The following is an 18847-nucleotide window of genomic DNA, read 5'->3' on the forward strand; positions in this document are numbered from 1 at the left end:
CATATCGATAATCATACATTTTTTTTCTTTACGAGGAAATCCACAGTAATAAATAACCGATGCTACATAGGATTAAAAAAAAAAAAAAAAAAAAAAGCCTGTACTGTTCCAGGACAAATTCTCTTTGAAAGGCAGAAACTCTGAATGACTACAGAAAGAGCAGTACTATTTCCTATTCAGATTTAAACAAACAAACAAAAAAAACCACAACAACAAAAAAAAACAAAGTTGCATTGCTTGAAAAATGAATAGATTTTTGAAGCCAACATGTTTGGCATTCTCCTTAGGTGATCTTTTTGATCTTTTTAAATTACAGGTTAAAATAATTCACATATGTGCTCTTAAGTTAATATATCCTAAAGTATGTCCATGATATGAATGATCACAGTATAAAGCCAAGACTCAGATAAGTTGATGGTGCTAGTGAAACACCTCTCTCTAATTAGTCCTACTTGACTGTATTTGACTGAAAAGTTTATTAAAATACTTCCCCTTGGAAAACTACCTTGTGGTGAATTTCTGAACTAGTGCATGGTCACTTTTTAAATGCACCTTTTCTACTAAGGTAAATGGAACAGTCAGCTGTATGTCAGCTACATGTCAGCTGCAGAACTTCAGTTTACAGCAAGCACTGAAATACCTGGAGAGACATATATCATAACAGGATTCCATATCATATGTAAGTTCTAGAGCATACAAAAAAGGTTCTCCATCTCCATGGAATCACTAAAATCACAGTTCTTTCAGTTTGTTACCATACTGAAGCAAAGAAATCTCCTTTGCCTTGTTGCAACAATTAAAAGTGTTTATTTCATAATTGTTTTATTTCTTGTCCTAATGAATAAAATATGTTTGCTTTTCCCAGTTTCATTGAATTTCAGCTTTCTTTTCATGTTTATAAGTTTTCCCAAAATCTGTTAAATATTTTTGGTATGTATTTTATTTCTCCTTCCAATGATAAGCTGCTGAAAACATAACAATCTCAGTAATAAATATTATGTTATGAACTATTATTTTATGAAGGCTAAGCAAGCCAAAGTGCAACATAAACTCCTTAATTTCTAAATTATATTTTTCTGATATACATAAGAAAGCATTCTTAGAAGGTTTTTCCTCTATTTGAAGATTAGCTTACTATATTAAAACGGATCTAATTTTGCCGTCACTTCAGTGTACTGGTGTTAAACTTGTCTTACATATAAGTAATCACTTCTGCCATCCTAATGTTGCCCTTGGTAAGACATGAGTATTCACAGGAATCGCTAACCTGTAAAGCTCAACACAGGCCTACTATATGAATATCTTTTTCTAGTAATTGCCTTGGTTTTATTACGCTGTATTAAGCATTTCATTTGAATATTTATTGTCATAACAATTAAACTGAAACTTATCAAACTGCTAAAAGTACTGGTAATCTTATAGATATACTGATACTGTCAGGGATTGATAAGCTGATCAGTGTCTTGTCCCCTCAAATAATCTCTAGAATGTTGCTGCTTTTTTTATTATTTATTATTCTTTCTTTTAATTAATATTAAATATATACATCAAAACATGAAATTCTGCTGTTAAATTTACCTTCATAGAGTACAGCAGTAACAATTATATTTTCTGTTAATATCATAAGGATGTGTTAAAGTAAGTGGACATATAAATAGATATTTAAACAAAATGTGGAACTGAGGCCACAGATTACAGCTACAGCAGGAAATATGGCATTTAGTGCTCAATTAATGGCATTGACTTTGGTTATGGCATTGTCTTAAGTCACAACAGCGGTTTCAGGCTACTGAACAATGAAAACTTGCATAATCTTCAACACTGATACTGAACCAGAGGGACTCTATACCAGGCCAAGGAACTTACATGTATGCATAGCAAATAGCCTCAAGAAAAGTGAGTGCATTCTACAAATTTTTGGTGTAAAAAACCTCTATTTTGTACTTTTTATATATCAAATAAATTAGATAAATGGCCAATAATTTTACAAATAGATACACAACCTAAATTTGAATGGCAGCTTCATTTATATTGAATTACCTTGCAAAAAGATAGAAACTGAAAAAAAAGATTTTTTCATGTTTTCATATATATACGTAACTCTGCAAAATATCAAAATTATAGAACCGGAGACAAAAAAAACACTTAACTGTATCCTCAACAGATCGCAGTTGTGCATAAAGTTAATCCTCTGCCTTTTCTTGCAAAGGTCACTCACAATATCATGTAGGTGCATTATGTATGGGTCAGTATTCAAGGAAAAGGATCAAAATGGTAACATACTGTACAGCAGCTCATGGTTCTTTCTTTTTAATTTGATTCTATGGCTACATGTCCTACTACTGGCTCACCAAGGATAGACTAGCAGAGGAATTATTCCTCCTCCTCCTGCTAATTCTGTCTTCGTTGTTCTCAGTATTGCTTGTTCCTGACAGATTTATGATGATTTTGTAGATGCAGATGACTGTCTAGGAAAAGCAAATGAATCATCATATACATCAATGAGTGGTAAAAACAAAGGTGTTATGAAAAAGATTTGCTCAAGATGGCTTAGTTTGAATTTTCCAAGTGGCTGAACATATTTGCTTTTTATCAGGAATGCCTATAGCACTATATTAAATCATTTTATACTGGAGCAGAAATAATTAGATGTGGATCACGCTAAAATTAGTCATGAGCTGTTGTCTGAAAGTACTTAACAGGTGTACATTCTTAGCCAAACAATCTGGTGAAGAATTCTTTTAAGCTAAATTGAACTGCTATCCTTTGTCCAGTATAATTTCAATTCCTCTTCTTAAATCACAACAACTGTCAGACATCTATCTACAAAACAGCACCCTTTTTTTTCCCCCCCCTTTTCTTCATATATGCTTATAATAAGATTATAAGATACACAGCCAGATGGCCTATCTCAACACATCTTTTCTCTCTTAGGACCATCCATGTTGCCCTAAAATGTCAGATATTAATCATTAATCATTCTGCACCACTGCTAATATTTCAAAAACAAAATTGATCCTGTGAACATGTACAAATGCGTGAGACTGAACTGGTTAATTCTACTCCTTTGGCTGGATGAAATCCAGTGAAAAACAGCAGAAAGGAAAAATAAAACTTTACAAAGACATGCCTGTAGTTTTTTATTATTAATTGGTAACATGAAAATTTCCTTTGCATCTGTTTGTTATACAATTAGAACTGTACAAACCAGTCATGTTAAAAAAATTATAGATCAACAAAGAATTGAAAGAAATGTAATGATAAAACAAGATTGTTTCAAATTATAAGATTACAAATTATAATGAATAGAAGACAAGCGTTATTTATTTTCCCTAAATACATTCCCACTCCCAAAGAAAATATTTCAAAATAGTTTATAGTGTTACATCTACATATTCCTAGTACTTTACTACTTCGTAAGCCATTTCTCAAAATCTGCATGCCATTCTACCATGGCTTCTAAGTTTCTATTTAAACTTAAGTTGTATTGGCTAAATTTCTTTTTTTTTTTTCTTCACTATTTCACGAAATCCTTTTGTGTGACTGTCAAGCAGCTGTGTTTTGTTCCTTAATCTTCCTTACACAGCTCCCCGGGAGAGAGTTTATAACATAAATTGCAAAGTACTATTTTCACAGCAGGAATAACAGTGTTCCTCTTCAAAGAGAGGCATAATAAAAACAGGACTGTAATTAACATCCTAATTTTGGTCACGTTGTGCTGCACATAGTATGTAGCACTATCACTGGAAGTTGAGGTAGTTTGAGGAAAGATACTAATTTGACTCCAGATTTCTCACGCAATATATGTTTGAGATAAACAACTTTACAGTGTATGAACTTATCACAGAGCTGTTTTCTTGTTTACCTTGTTTCTGTTCATTCCGCTTTCAGTGGTCTGTCATACCAGAAGCCCCCTAGCAACAGTCATTATGACTATACACCAAGCAGTCAAGTGAGGTAAACATTTCTGTACACAGTTTATACAGCTCCAGCTGGAACACAGTTAATTTTTCATACTGTCTAGCTAATACCTGATATATGTATACTCTTTCCTCCCATTTGTCTAGAAATGAGAGACATCCCACAGCGCATTTTCTGACATTACAGCCGTGCCACTCCATTTGCCTAATTTCTATGCCCTGAAAGATAAAATTATTTCAGAATAGTTCCTTCTCATTCCACCACTACTGTGTACAGTGAAAATGCAGAAATTAGCTTCTATTCTCATGGAATCTACTGTTGGCAACAGAAATCAAAAATGTGCCATGTACCATGGATGCTTTTTTTTTAATATCATGGAAATATTTTGCACTTCTTAGAGTCCAATAAACATCACCTCTCTCATCATCTGCACCTCAAACTCTGTGTCTATCACTGGGCAGAGAAACAGTTAGTGTTCAGTAAATATTTCACTTTTTATTTTATGCAGCAGTGACTTCTGGGCATTAAATCAACCACTTTCAAATAAGGGAAAAAAGAAAAAAAGAAAAATATCTCTCCTAGGCACTTCCCCTTCTTTCCTTATACAGTACAGTGCTTGTGCTACAAACATCCTTTATGTTCACAATTTTATAATGCGTTATGTAATCAACAATAATAGAGGGAATAATGGGCAAAGAAAACAAATTGCCTTTTGCCCAAGTAACCTGTGTAGTCATTCTGATTAGACATTAACAGGTAAAACAATGCAAACAGCAGTGATAGCAAATATCTAGGTATTAGATATATCTTGTACCAGCAGGCCACCAGTCTGTATTGTTGTATTCTTAGCTGGACATCAGGTGGTGGGTGATGCCACTGGGGAGATATTTAGTTATTTATTTGTCTTATTTTTTTCTCCCTCAACCCAAGGGTGTGAGATGTGTGAATGGCTGTGTGATGCTTAGTTTCCTGCTGGGTTAAACCATAGTAGAAGCCAATAAGAAAAAGGAAATTAAAAGCATGTAAGTGTCGCTGATTTCTCTACTATGGCAGAAGGAAATACCCCCGTTCCTCCTTCCTGAACAATATAAATTCTTGCATGTAACACTTTCCAGAATATCTTTTCCATAGCCATTAAAAATATCCATTATCAATCATTTACAAGTTGAAAACAACACAACTAAACAGTTTTAGATTAATTTAACTATAAATGAATAAACAATAAAAGTAAAGCTATTACATCTGCAATTGCCTGTGGTTTTTGGAAAGATCCTACATTTTATAATCTTTGATAGCCGATTGAAAACTGATAATTTTGAATTAATGAATCAAAGTGTTGTTTCACTCAAATGGTTCTCAGCATAAATTTTACAAATGAAGACATCCAAAAGAAGTAGCATACACTCCTCTTGCCTGTAAAGAGCCTTCCAGGATTTTCCTGCAAAAAAGTCTTGTTTCTTGTCAAATTCAGAATTTTCATGTAGTTTTATATACAGAAAATCAAAAGCAGTTTTAATTTATCTATGACATTCACTCTTGGTCCAGATAGTCACTATATTCAGCCTAGAAAATAAATGTTTAACTTGTGTTGCAATGCCCCCTGATTTACTCTGGTAAGAGAAGAAGGCACTATTGTGTGTCTCTGCTGAGGCCTTGGAATAGTATCACTTTTCCCATGCTTTTTAAGCATTTTAAAGCTTCAACATCCAAAAGGTAAACGCTTTATTTATATTCATAGTTCCCAGAGAGCTAAGTACAATGGCTTGCTCATAGGGCAAGAACAAAATAAAACTGCGTAAAAGCTTTAGTGAAGAAAACAGTTGGTCCAGCCGCAGATAGAAAAACTGTCAAGTTTGGCTTAAAAATACACATATGTTGGCAAAAACATTTATGTGCTATGATGCACAAGTGATTTTTAACAGTTAAAATGGATTAAGATAACAAACAAATTAATATATGTTCATATTTCAACTCCCACAAATGTCCTGATGTCACCAGACTCCTACACTAGGATAGCAATATTTGTGGATTGAACTACGGGTTAACTCCAACTTCCTTCTCAAGGTCCCCTTTTGTACAAGATCCAGTACAAGCGCTGAGTGGGGTCTGTAATAACACCATTACTGAAAGATTTAAAGAATGTTTGGATATTGCTTGCATATTTTTGCAATCAAGCGTCATACGCCCACCGGGGTTGAGTTAAGTCTAAGTGGGCCACAGATGAAAGACACTCCAAACTGTTTTGTATTGTATTATATTTGTTAAATCTTTTTCATATCTGTATTATGTTCATTCCTAAAGGAGATATTTGAGGCAGAGACATACTCTTTCCTACAACATCAAAATCAGATGGAGTGTTTTACACAAGGCTGCTATTGAAGACTGTAGAAAATGAAGATTTTTGTAAGACTGCAAAGTAGAAACTTATAACAGAATTATTTACCTTCCAGTCTAATGCACTTAGCACTGAACTATTGTTTGTCACAGAAAAAAACTATAACAAGGCACTGTATTTAAAGCATCTCAAAATTTTAGTCTTGACAAAACTTTCTTACAATGCCTTGTTGCTCTGTATGGTCCTTGCTTTCTCTGATGTTATACCTTTATCTAAATCTACAGTCAACATCGTCAAGAGCTCTCAAATGTTCTCAGCTTTGCATTAAATACGTAAATCTATTCTTGAGGCAAAAATATATTCCATCAGTTGGAAGAGCTGTAAGGATTATGGCTGGAAACTACACATTTTTTTCAGATTTAATACATTTTAATTAGACAAACAGTTTCTAACTAATTTAAATTTAAAGTGACTTAAATTTTTAACCTAAGAACTAATAAAATTCATATTTTGTTTATTTGACATTCACATATGCATAGCATTATGAACATTTTTTAATGCAGAATCTGATGTTTACATTGTGATCAGCATCGAAGTATTTGAGTAAGAAAAGGTAGCAAAGCTCACATATGCCTAACAATTAAATAATCAACAGAAGTAGAAAATGAACAGATCTCTTTTTACAGGCCATTGATTTGTAAATACTTTTCAAGAGATTCTGTAGGAAAGGAATGCACCTGAGTTTTCCCACTGATTTTTTTTTTTTTTAAATTTCCTCCTTCCTTTTCATGTGTCCCTTTAATTTTTAATACAGTATGACAAAGTGGTTATATTTCATGGAAGCTTTGCATAAAAAAGTATTTTCATCACACAAAACAATGAAGGGAAAAACTCATCTCAGGAAGCTAGGAGCAAATCCATGATGCAGTTAATATATGAACTTAATTATCAGTCTTACCATTTTCATTCATTAGTCAGAAGAATTTTTAAAAGATAACAGAAGGAACAATTCTGGCTTCAGAGATAAAATTTTAAATATTAAATAGCTTTGTTTACATCAGAGTACCTCTAAGATGTTCTTCTCTGACTTTGAACAGTAACACCAAGACTATCCACAGTGATTGAAAAAGGAAATAAAAGTATAGAAATAGATATTTCTTTTTTTTTTTTTTAAATAGAAAAGCTACATCCTTGTCTCACTAATTCTGTTGAGAAAAAAGGATCATATGTATATATATGAAACCATTAATTTTTTTTTTTCTTCTAAATTCTGTCAAGCAGGCTGATCATCATTAGTTCATACAGAGTCATGTGTTGGAGGGCAGGTTGCTCGGCAGCACGTAGCTACTGATTTACTAATGATTTACGATGTAATCTTAGATGAAAGGGGTAAGTTATACCTGCATGGAATGTGGTGTTTCTAGTAGAGTTCTGTACTTAACAACATGTACTGTACACAAAATTAGCCTGGGTAACGGTATTGTTCTCTTATACGCTTGGTCGCATAGACTCTGTATCCCTGGAAGCATATATGCTATATAAGATGGTGTGTTGCTACAATAAAGTGGAAGCCGTGAACTCATATTGAGTGTAGAGCTTCCCGCGCCGTGGGGGGTGACCCTGTGGGAAACTTGGGGAGTTTCCCAACAGTCATGGAATAGTTTGAGTTGGAAGTGACCATTAAAGACCATCTGGTCCAACCCCCTCCTGCAATGAACAGTGAGTATATAATATAAATAATGTAAATAATAATATAAATAACATAAACAAGCCCTTAGCAATTAATTATATAAATTGAATAATGCCATGTGCTATCACAACAGTATACATGGTAATTTTCAGCTGTAAAAGCTAAAGAGTGTGATATTTCTTGAAATGTCTCCAAATTCGGTTTCCATTTTTCACCAGCAGACAGAATGAAACATTCAAGTAATTTCACTACTAGCACTTACTACTAAGAGTACTATCTAGACAATGGACTTGGCAGTACGTTTATATCCTTATCCCTGAGGGATAGTTAAAAAAAAATATTGATTTTCCTTTACTATCTTCAAAAACTTCTTACTGAAGTAGAAACCCAATTCAGGTGACATGTATATTTGAAATTGAAAAAGCCCTTCCATTTTTTATGTGTGCTACCATGGGGGAGAAAGTCTTCTAGCAGCTTAACCTCTTCTAAAATCTGCTTATGTAATTTTTCAAGGTTGCTCTTAATTGGGCCAATTTCTGTGTAAATGCTGATCACACAAAGATAAGATACCCAGAGCAGCAGTAAAATGCAAATCAGATGCACTCATAAAGCATTGTTTTTGTTCATTAACTAACATAAGTAACTTGTTATGCACAATGCTCTCCTGTCTCATTTCTCTTCTTTGGTCTCCTCAGTCATAACCCCATTACCATTCTATGGTCAAAAGTTATATGTAAGGTATCAAAGTATTACGTGAAAGAGATTGTATTTAACAGTATCAGCACTACAATAACAATCATTTGAAAATATTTGTTATTAACTTTCTTGGAGTGAAACCTCCCTTTTAAAATTATCTATCACTTTAAGCTCTAAGAAGTAAATTAATTACATTCAGAAAGAACTTACCACGTAAAACAGTGAGTCTTGTGGACACACTTATTTCACCAACACTATTTGAAGCCACACACTCATAAATAGCTTCGTCTCTTGGTGTGCGCAGTGGTTGTATTCTGAGAACTGATCCAGACCCATCATCAAACTCTATTACCTATAAAAGGAAACAACAGCTGTCACAGATGTTGTTACAAATGCCTATCCCTCCATTAATCTGTACATAAACAGTGACCTCTCAGTATTTTTGACATCAGAATCAGGTTCATTTTTTAAATACACATACCATGACAAATTCAACATTGGTGGGAGTATAGACAATACTGTGTGTAACATACAGTGCTGAACATTCAATGGCATCTCCAAGGCAGTCTCAAGAAAGGACAAGAAAAACAAACCAATAAACATACAAACAACATCAACAATAACAACAACAAACCACCAACAACAAAACATCTAACAAGGTCTGTAAGAATGCATTCTGTAACTTAATGCTCTCTTATCCAGAAGTCCATCAGCAGTCTCCCTCCATTCCCTTAGCTTTACCATCATATGTCAGTTACTTTAGTTGAAATTGCTGCAGGCTATACTTGCACCCTGCTCATAGGGATGCACTTCACTGCTTGAGCTCCCAAGTGACAATTTCTTGAACAAGATAGATCTAGTCAGTTTAGCTATGCATTCAGCCCACAGAATGGAAGTAAATTTATCCAAAAATGCAATAGAAATCATGTACCAGTTAAAGGATTAAATAATAAGACTAAATAAACCATTTACAGGTTTAGTTTTTCAAATTGAAATATTTATAGAAGAAATAGCCATTTTCACATGAGAAAGAATGAAATATTAATTTTTATTCAAATTAATTCCCTTTAAATTCATTTGAATTCCATTGCTTTTATCTCCTTGTCCTGCAGACACAACCACACCAGATACTGGTGAATAATGCAGAATTCCAAACACTGGAAAAGTCTTCTCTATAATGAAATAATAATAGTAATCTATATAATCTAAGCTGATTTTAAATTTCTTTGACAATAAAATATTTCACCATACTCTGTATATACATCTACAAAATAATTTACATATATGCTTGTTTTCACATATGTTTGTGTTTCCATGTCTAATTTACACATAAATATTCTATTAGATCTCCACTCTTGCTGAAAGTAAGAGAAAAAAATTACAGATTTGGGAAATTTTATGTATTTTGCTCAAGTAATACCTCCTATTTATTTCCATGGAAACTATAACATATGCAATGAGCACAATGATGCTCAGTTACAAAGCACTGTTTTTCAACATAGTCACTACCAGCAGCTATGCATTTCCACCAGCAATGAACAAGAGCCTGCATGACTTGCTCATTTATGAGAGAAAGAAAAAAATCATTGTCCTAAAAATCATGAAGTCATATTATTTGCACACAAAAATTAAAGCACGGGATCCAAATAGTTGGAGTCTTTAAATTTAAAATGAATAACTATTATTCTTTAAATCTGAATGCTGAATAATCTTAGTTGAATGATCAGTAAAACAACTGAATCAGTCTGTGTTTGACAAATATTGCAATTTTAATTTCACGTCAGGTGTCTCCAAAATATGCAAAAATGGATCTAATTTCCCTGCAAATAGTTCTCTTGTTGTTAATTCCAGAAATAGTTAATTACATCCTACTCTCCCATTTTTGGAAGGATATTTAAAAAAAAATGTTTTAAAAAAAAACACAGAATCAGCCTTACACCACCTATAGGATAGTGCAATATTTTTCCCCTACTCTTTTTCATTTTTAATTTCTCTGAGTAAGACTTATTAGTAACTCAAAGTTTATTTTTCTTATTTGTATTATTTGAATTGATCTGAAGCATGAGGAGAAAAAAGAATCCTCCCTTATCACGTTTACTCATTGTATATATTTGCAATATGAATTAAAGATCAAAGTTTATAACAAAGTCTCACAAAGTGTTGTTTTAGACTTTTATTTTGGAAAAAATACATTGCTCTCACTAACTGAGCAATTTCCAGTTTTAAAAATTATCCTGTATGCAAGAGCATTACCCATTCTATGATAATAATTTCCTAATAAAAACCTGGACACCAGTAAGAGGGAGGGAATAAACTGTTCTCCTGTTGCTAGATAAGGCAATCAATTCTACATCAAGTTCCTGCAAAAAAGTTAAAATTAGACATGAGAAAAAATATATAATGTCAGGGTATACAAAAAACTGTAAAACACTACGAAAGTTTGTTTAAATAATAACAATAACAATTATAATAAAATTAAATCCTGTAATCCTTGAGAAAGGAGACAAATTAGGTTACCCTTTGAAGTCCCTTCCACCTGTATTTACTAGGACTTTATAAAAATAAGTGGTCTAGTAAAACATTTTAATGTTCTCTTACTAAGCAATCAAACTCAGAGAAATATTCAAAACATTAATCTGAAAAAAAAACCAGTGACTAACAATTGTGCAGATACACAAATAAAACAGCCCAACTAATTATTTTCTGTTAGTGCATTTTGTCATCTCTAAAGTTTCTTGTTTCCCAAACATACTTTGCATATTTTCTGAATCAAATTTCTGCTGCTGCTCTTTTAATTAGATTCTATAACACGGCTAGATGTCTTCATCTTGGATAGGAAAGAAAACTGCTTAAAATATTGATGTGATCTGCACTTTACTTGGATACTTTGTAAGAATTTGTTCAACATTTTAGCAAAGAAAATTTTAAAATATTTTAAATGAAATTGCTACAATTCTTTCCAATTCCATTCAATTTGCAAAAATGGAAATAAAATCATACTTTTAGCTATGCTCTCTAAAAATAACTGGTACAGAGAAAATAATACATGAAGCAAGTAAAACACTGCAAATTGCAAAAAAAACTCAACCACCACAATAAACATGAATATACACAGCCTTCTACTGTTTAGAAGAAATTTCTAGTGAACGTTTTGTGAACAGAATGGGACAAATTGTGTAGAATTTATGATAAAATTTCTATGTTAATCCTCTATCTAATTACAGTTTGGTACATGCTCTGCAAGCAGTTAATAGTTCCTTTTTAATTCAAGTTTTTGTTTTTTACATTGTAGTAAATATAAGAGGAAATAAAAATATTGATCACTAAAGTAACTGATTGATTTTGCATACTCCAAGAACTTCAAATGTCAAACAACAAAAAATAATTTAAAAAATCAATCTATTCAAGAAATGCAATTATTTTCTGCTGGCATAAGTCTAACCAGCCTAATCTTCCCCAGAACTATTGAAAATGAACACAGAAGACTTCAATGTTCATTCAGTTTTTTTATCTATTCCTTATATCATTCACTCAAAAAATAGGCAGCACAGCAGTTTTATACACCAATTAGTCATTCTGGATGCAAAAGTAAATACCTTTTAACAGTGAAAATAGTGAAGTGGTGCAGGGGAAATGATATATACTATCAGCCCCATTTTAGTGTCTGTTATACATGACTTCTGCCATTTTCTGAACTTTTTCTTCATGTTAAAGGTCAATCAATACTTTATATAAATTATTCCTGCCACTAAAAGAGGGAATGTTATTTGTTATTTTATTTCCCCAAAGAAACTGTATCCTTTGAAAAGATTATTTTTACTATTTCCTTTAATTGAATGTTGTGGAAAGAGAGGAAACAGCTTTCTCTATAGCCTCTCCCAAGGTTATTGTTAAGAAAAGAATCAAAAGCAAACAAATTTTTTATGTCCTCTGCAGCAGTATGAACTGTAATGTCCCTTTCATCTTAATCTGCAATGGTGGTAAGCAATTATGGCAGCAGAAGCTGTTATTAGGCTAGGTCTGCTTGGTGCACACTATCACAGAAAGAGGTGTCTTGCTCTCTGGGGACCATAATCATGGCATAAATAATTTTCCTCGATCTCCTTTGCAGAAAAGTCAGCTGGCTTTTACAGAAGTATGCCAGGGCTCACCACTTAGATTATGTTGGTTTAGAAAGCATCAGTGTTCATTTCCCCTTTAACTGTGATTATGTCTAACCAGTTTGAAAAATGAAACCTTCACAAGTCTGGCCCCATTAAGGTACGACCCAATGGTCATAGCTATCTTGTTTAACCTATGAAAATAAAGGACACGTATTGGGATTAGAAGTGAGGTTGGAACTTATGTTTTTCAGAGGAACAGAACAATGGACCTAATACCTCAAATCTCTGATTGCTGACTTTCTTTCCCTTCTTGTTCCAGACAATTTTAGGTCTTGGGTCTCCAGTGGCTTGACAGATGAATGAAGCAACACCTCCAGAAACCCCTGTCTGGTCAACAGGTGTTCTTGTAAACTTCGGTGGTGCTAAAACAAACAAACAAACAAACGAAATTAATCTAAGAAGCAACCATGAAAAAGAAACCATGTCAAGATTTCAAAATGAACAGAATAAAATATTTTGTTTCTTCAGTGACAGTATTCATCTGCAAGAAAAAGTAATAAGAAATAACTAAAAGGTCAGGAAAGTACTTACAGATTTTACTATTAAATCTGATGCCATCAGAGTAGCACGATCATACATTATATTTTATCACAGTTATAAATAAAAAATCAATTTGTCTTCTGTTGCAAAATGAGCTCATCTATCAACTGAAATTATATCTTGATTCATTACTTGATGTTATGATCACAGGATGTCATGCTGGATTTCCACCTTTAAACCATTAAAATCAGTGACATTTAGGAGAAATTCTGTGAAAGTGTTCTAAGTTTGCAGAGGTAGAGGCAAATACCTACATATTAAGAGCTTTTGCAGAAAGGGCTATAATATAAGTGAGATTTATGCTTGGGCACAGTTTCACATAAAACTCCAGTTCATTCCTACAATATTCTACTCTGTCACAAAGAAGTGAAAAAAGATACAACTACTGCAGGAACAAGAGAGGAGAGGGAACTGGAGAAATCATTTAAAAAGTAGGAAAGGACATTTTTTATCAATTATTCTCTTACCTTATTTTTCTGTTAGAACATAGTAAATTTATCAGGTTGTTTGAGAAACAAAACTTTCAAACCAATACAAGATATGATTTCTGAAAAATCAATGTGAAAGACGGAGAGTCTAAGCACAGTACAGAGATGTTGAAGAATTCGTTCATACATTTACTTAATTCTCTTTTGTAATTCAGTAGTTTTTAGAGTATACTTGGAGATGCTGATGTTAATTATATGAAGTGATTACTGAGGGTCAATAAAATCATTAAAAAAAAAACACAGCAGATCTTTGCTCTGTGGTCTGTCGTCAGCTGTAAGCTGTTATATGTAGTGGCTCTGCAGCAACTGCTGCAATTAAGTTTTGTTCTCCTCTTCAATTTTTGCTTCCTTTCTGTTCTCAGTCTCTTTGGTTGTCTTCACCGTTCTACCTTAGTTATGACATTTATGTACCAATATTGTACTCGTATTTGTTTCTAATTTGCTGCATTACGTTTCTTATGTCTATCGGCCTACTCTTCTGAGGTAGCCTTTCCACAGGCAATACTTCTTGTCAACATATTTATTTAAATGACAGAATCTGAGGAGACTACGTGTATGAATGTATGCATGTATGTAACTCTGGTAGGAATCCTGAAATCATTTTAAATGCCAAGAAAATATGATCTAGACTCTCTTATAAAACAGACTAAATGCTATGTTACATTGCTACATTAAATATAGGAAAATGAAGAATGTCCTAAGTTTATTAAATTGAGTCTATTTTAACCAACCCCTAACACTCAACATACCATTAGCAAAGATAATTTCAAAAAAATGCAGTAAAAATATTTTGTGAGTGAGAATCCATCCTTTTTTTCTTTACAGAGAGTTCAGACAAAATTTTTTTTGCTATATTATCAACTTCGTTGAAAGTTCAAGCCTCCTTAAACTATCTGCTGTGCTAATTTTGTCTCACATTCTTCAGTAATAAATATAATATCTGAAAACAAGTGCAATAGTAAGACTGCACACAGCAAAACAGTGTGCCACTGCTGCTGTGGGGAACTTACAAAAGCATATCACTGATGAAAAAAAATCTCCAAATCCACAACGAATGAAGAACAGAGTTACAACAGCAAAACTGAAAATCCTTTCCTAAGTCACAGACTTTATGCCTGGACCACAGGAAAGACAGAAATGTATTCTGATGAAGAGCATCTGGGTTTCACTGAAACTGCTAGCTTTGAATCCTTTTCTGCACATGCATTAACTCAGCTCTCTGATATGTAAAGAGACATGACTGATTCAGATATGCTGATACTCTGTGGCACAAATTGTGATTGTGTGCCATCATGCGAAAACTGATGCACAGTCATTCTATTTTATTCTTTTTGACATTTTGTGAATTCGCTGTTGAACTGCAAACCAATGAAAGAAAAACATTGTCTGGGGAAGTTCACCAGCATACAGAAACTAGGTATTATAGCTCATAGGAAGATTTTCAGTTCTAGATATATGCTTCAGCAATACATTCAGAGACTGGCAAACTTGTAAATTCAGCATCAATAAAGTAACTTCCTTCCAAACAAGATTTGTTTTGAAAAATTTGCCAGTTTTGCTATTCATTATCAGGGTCAAGGACCATTACCAGCTCAACAACCATGTCGTGCATTCATTTCTGCAACATTTTATTTATTATCCTGGCAACAGGGGAACTCCAGATAGTTAAACAACAAAGAAAACAGAAGTGATGAAAAGTGATAAACAAGAAGCATGCCTAACTATGTTAAACTAGCTTTGCAAAATAAACAAACAAAAACCACATTCTACCATTAGTTTTTGCGTCACTATCAATCGCTATGATATTTATGGTTGGCAAGCTTTTGCTTCAGTACATTGCATTCATGATAATAATAATTTTAAAAAAGGAGGAAAAGAGGAGAATCCTTTTCCTCCTTATTGGACATTCAGAAACAAATTCTTCATAAGTGCAGCTGAGGCAAATGCAACAGAGCTTGTACTAATTTATACCATGACAATTTGTCTTTGCCATTTCTGTTGATCAGAAAATAAACATAACTCCACCTCCAAAACTATGCAAATTGCAATGCTGTTTATCTCATTGTACATATGTCAGTATACCAAAATACATATTTTCTACAAAACTTAACTGGTGTTAGAGATGTAACTAGTTTTCTGAATCAATCTAGGATTCAGGGAAAAAAAACTGAAGGACTAAAACTGCCATGCCTTCTTATGAAAAATGCTTACATATTTCTCCAGAGTTAGTGAAGTTGCAGAAATAAGGCTGAACAGCTAACATGACTTTGGTAGGTATTTGAAGAATAACATAACAGTCTGCTTCCAGTTCTAGGTGAATTTTTGTGGACTGTCTGTGAACTACCAGCACCTCCTATAAAGCAGGAGAGGGAAAAGACAAACACATTGCATAATGATGTAATTCCCTATTTGCAGATATTTTTCAAGAGAAACAAATTTTTAAAGTTTCATTGTTAAGACTACAGTTATATGTAGGAAAATAATACTGCTTTTATCTTTAATATGTGTTACAAGGACAAACTCATTTGTGATCATAAGGAGCTATGACTTTGATGAGAGTAGCCAGTTAGCCATGGAGAAAGACAAGAACATGCAATCCACCTTTTCATTATTCAATTTATATGTTCCTCTCATTATAAAAAAAAAATGACTATCATCAGTATAGAAGTATGTTAAATCATGCCCAGGAAGAAAAAAAATGAAAAGTTGTATTTGTTGCCTTCATCTTTATAAAGGTTGTTAATTAAAGTTTGACACAAATTATCTGCACAATTACTGCTGTCACTTACTTGACATTGATTCTGACCTAAGCTGCTGGGCACTCTGATAGCAAATACAATTACATTGTGCACACAGTTATGCTTATTAACATGAGGGCAATTCTGATTGAGAAGTGACAACTATTTTCAGCGTCCCATAAGAATACAAGCACAAAGTCCAACAGATACTCTCTCCAGTACTAATTTATAAACCACAGCAACAATCTATATGGGAATCTTCCAGTACAATTAAATCTGCAAAAATCAGAAGCAGTAGGTTACTATCAATCGTATGACAGCCTTTCAGCAGTATTGAAACTCTATCTGGTGACATTTAAATAAAGCTGCAAGTAAAACAGCGGTAGCATAATTAAAATTAAAATTCAGTTAAAATCAGTTGCTTATATTTATACTCTTACTCAGGCTTTCTTGTGGGCATCATCAAAACTGGAACAACACTGGCTATTAAAACAACATGCTGTTGTCTTTTTTTAGCTTGTTCATCTGTCCATGCCTTCCCAGATATTTGGGTTGATACTGAACATTGATACTTTGATGCAGAAGAAGGATACAGAAGAAGACTTCCGTAGTTAGGAATTACCACAAAAGCTTTGCTACCCAAGAATTGAGGGTGCCAATCACTGCTGCTTGCTATCCACTTTTTAATCAGAAATTCATATGACAACTATTGAATTGCTGCAAATTATAGCCTAACATATGAGGCAAAATTGCTGGATCACCCTTAATTTGATACTTAATTATTTGCTTAAGGAGTTTTTAAATAAATTTGGCTGCTGCTTCACAGTCAAGCTGTCCCATCAGACAACACAGAAAGTTTTGAAATTGAGATTGTTTACAGCCACTGAGAAAGAATGCACCATGAAGGCTCCTTTCTTGAAAAGCAAAATGTAACTATAATAACCATGAACAAATAGGTAAATGCTGCATATAATTTCAGCCTGATACTCTATAAATACATTACTGTGGATAAGGAATTGATTGGAAGTTTGCAGCCAGAGGGTTGTGGTCAATTGCTCTATGTCCAAGAGGAGGCTGGTGATGAGCAGTATCCCCCAGAGGTCCATCTTGGGACCAGTACTCTTCAACATCTTTATGAATGACATAGATGATGTGACTGAGTGTGCTCGCAGCAAGTCTGCTATGACACCAAGCTGAGTGGTGTGGTTGATACAGTAGAAGAGAAGGATGTCATCCAGAGGGACCTTGATAAACTCAAATAGTAGACCTTGTGAACCTAATGAAGTTCAACAAAGCTAAGTGCAATATTTTGCACTTGGGTCAAGGTAATCCCAGATATGTATACAAGCAGGGAGAAGAACTTCTTGAGAGTAGACCTGTTAAGAAGGACTTAAGAGTCCTGGTAGTTGAAAACTTTAAGGCGATCCAACAGTGTGCACTTGCAGCCTGGGTATTCTGGGCTCCATCAGAAGAGGGGTGGCCAGCAGGGACAGGGAGGTGGTTGTCCCCCTCTACTCTGCCCTCGTGATGCCCCAGCCAGAGTATTCAGTACAAGTCTGGGGTCCCCAACACAGGAAAGATGTGGAGATTTTGGAGAGGGTCCAGAGGAGGGCCACAAAAAAGATCCAAGGGCTGGAGCTCCTCTCCTGTGAAGACAGGCTGAAGGAACTGGGCTTGTTCAGCCTGGAAAAGACAAGGCTGTGTGGAGATCTCATTGTGGCATTCCGGTATTGAAAGGGAGTTCACAAACATGAGGGAAATCGACTTTTTACATGGGGATGAGGGGGAATGGTTTTAAACAAAAGGAAGGGCAATTTAGATTAAAAGTCAGGGGGAAGTTTTTTACTGAGAGTGGTGAGGTGCCAGAACAGGCTGCCCAGAGAGGCTGTGGATGCCCTGTTCCTGGAGATGTTTAAGGCCAGGTTCGATGGGTCCCTGGGGAGCCTGGTCTAGTAGTTGATCTAGTGGCAGGCAACCTTGCCTGTGGCAGGGGGGTTGGAACATGGTGACCCATGAGGTCTCTTCCAACCCAAGCCATTCTATGATTCTATAGTTACAAATTATGTAACTTTTCTAACAATTCCTCTGTGAGTCAACATACTAAAAAACTATTAAATATATGCACAGTATTTAACAGGAAAGCTTTTTGTACACTTTTGTTTCTTAAAAAGACTTTTCAATGCATATTCATTTACAACATTTACTGCTAATTTACTCATTAGTCATGATTTGTGATATTTGTTAGACTGATCATTGTTACAACCAATTATTTTGCT

General features: G+C 34.0%; 1 protein-coding gene and 1 long non-coding RNA gene across 12 annotated transcripts in view; one reads left to right on the forward strand and one right to left on the reverse strand.

Moving 5' to 3' along the window:
- PTPRD (protein tyrosine phosphatase, receptor type D) overlaps nt 1–18847 on the reverse strand; it is a 374457-nt gene that overhangs the window by 217934 nt on the left and 137676 nt on the right. For 5 of the 11 annotated variants that reach the window (XM_021379996.1, XM_021379991.1, XM_021379989.1 and 2 more), the window contains exons 3-4: nt 13019–13167; nt 8853–8994 (exon numbers count right to left, since the gene is read on the reverse strand). In XM_021379996.1, coding sequence (XP_021235671.1) covers nt 8853–8994; nt 13019–13167 — 291 coding nt within the window. Of the gene's footprint in view, nt 1–8852; nt 8995–13018; nt 13229–18847 lie in introns of those variants that run through there. The other 6 variants (XM_021379994.1, XM_021379990.1, XM_021379995.1 and 3 more) reach the window with 2 other exon arrangements.
- LOC110389492 lies at nt 7594–14530 on the forward strand. Its single transcript, XR_002433249.1, has 2 exons — nt 7594–7975; nt 13065–14530. It is a non-coding gene; the product is annotated as an uncharacterized LOC110389492 (long non-coding RNA).

Source organism: Numida meleagris, chromosome Z (assembly GCF_002078875.1).
Source record: "Numida meleagris isolate 19003 breed g44 Domestic line chromosome Z, NumMel1.0, whole genome shotgun sequence".
Taxonomy (NCBI): Eukaryota; Metazoa; Chordata; class Aves; order Galliformes; family Numididae; genus Numida; species Numida meleagris.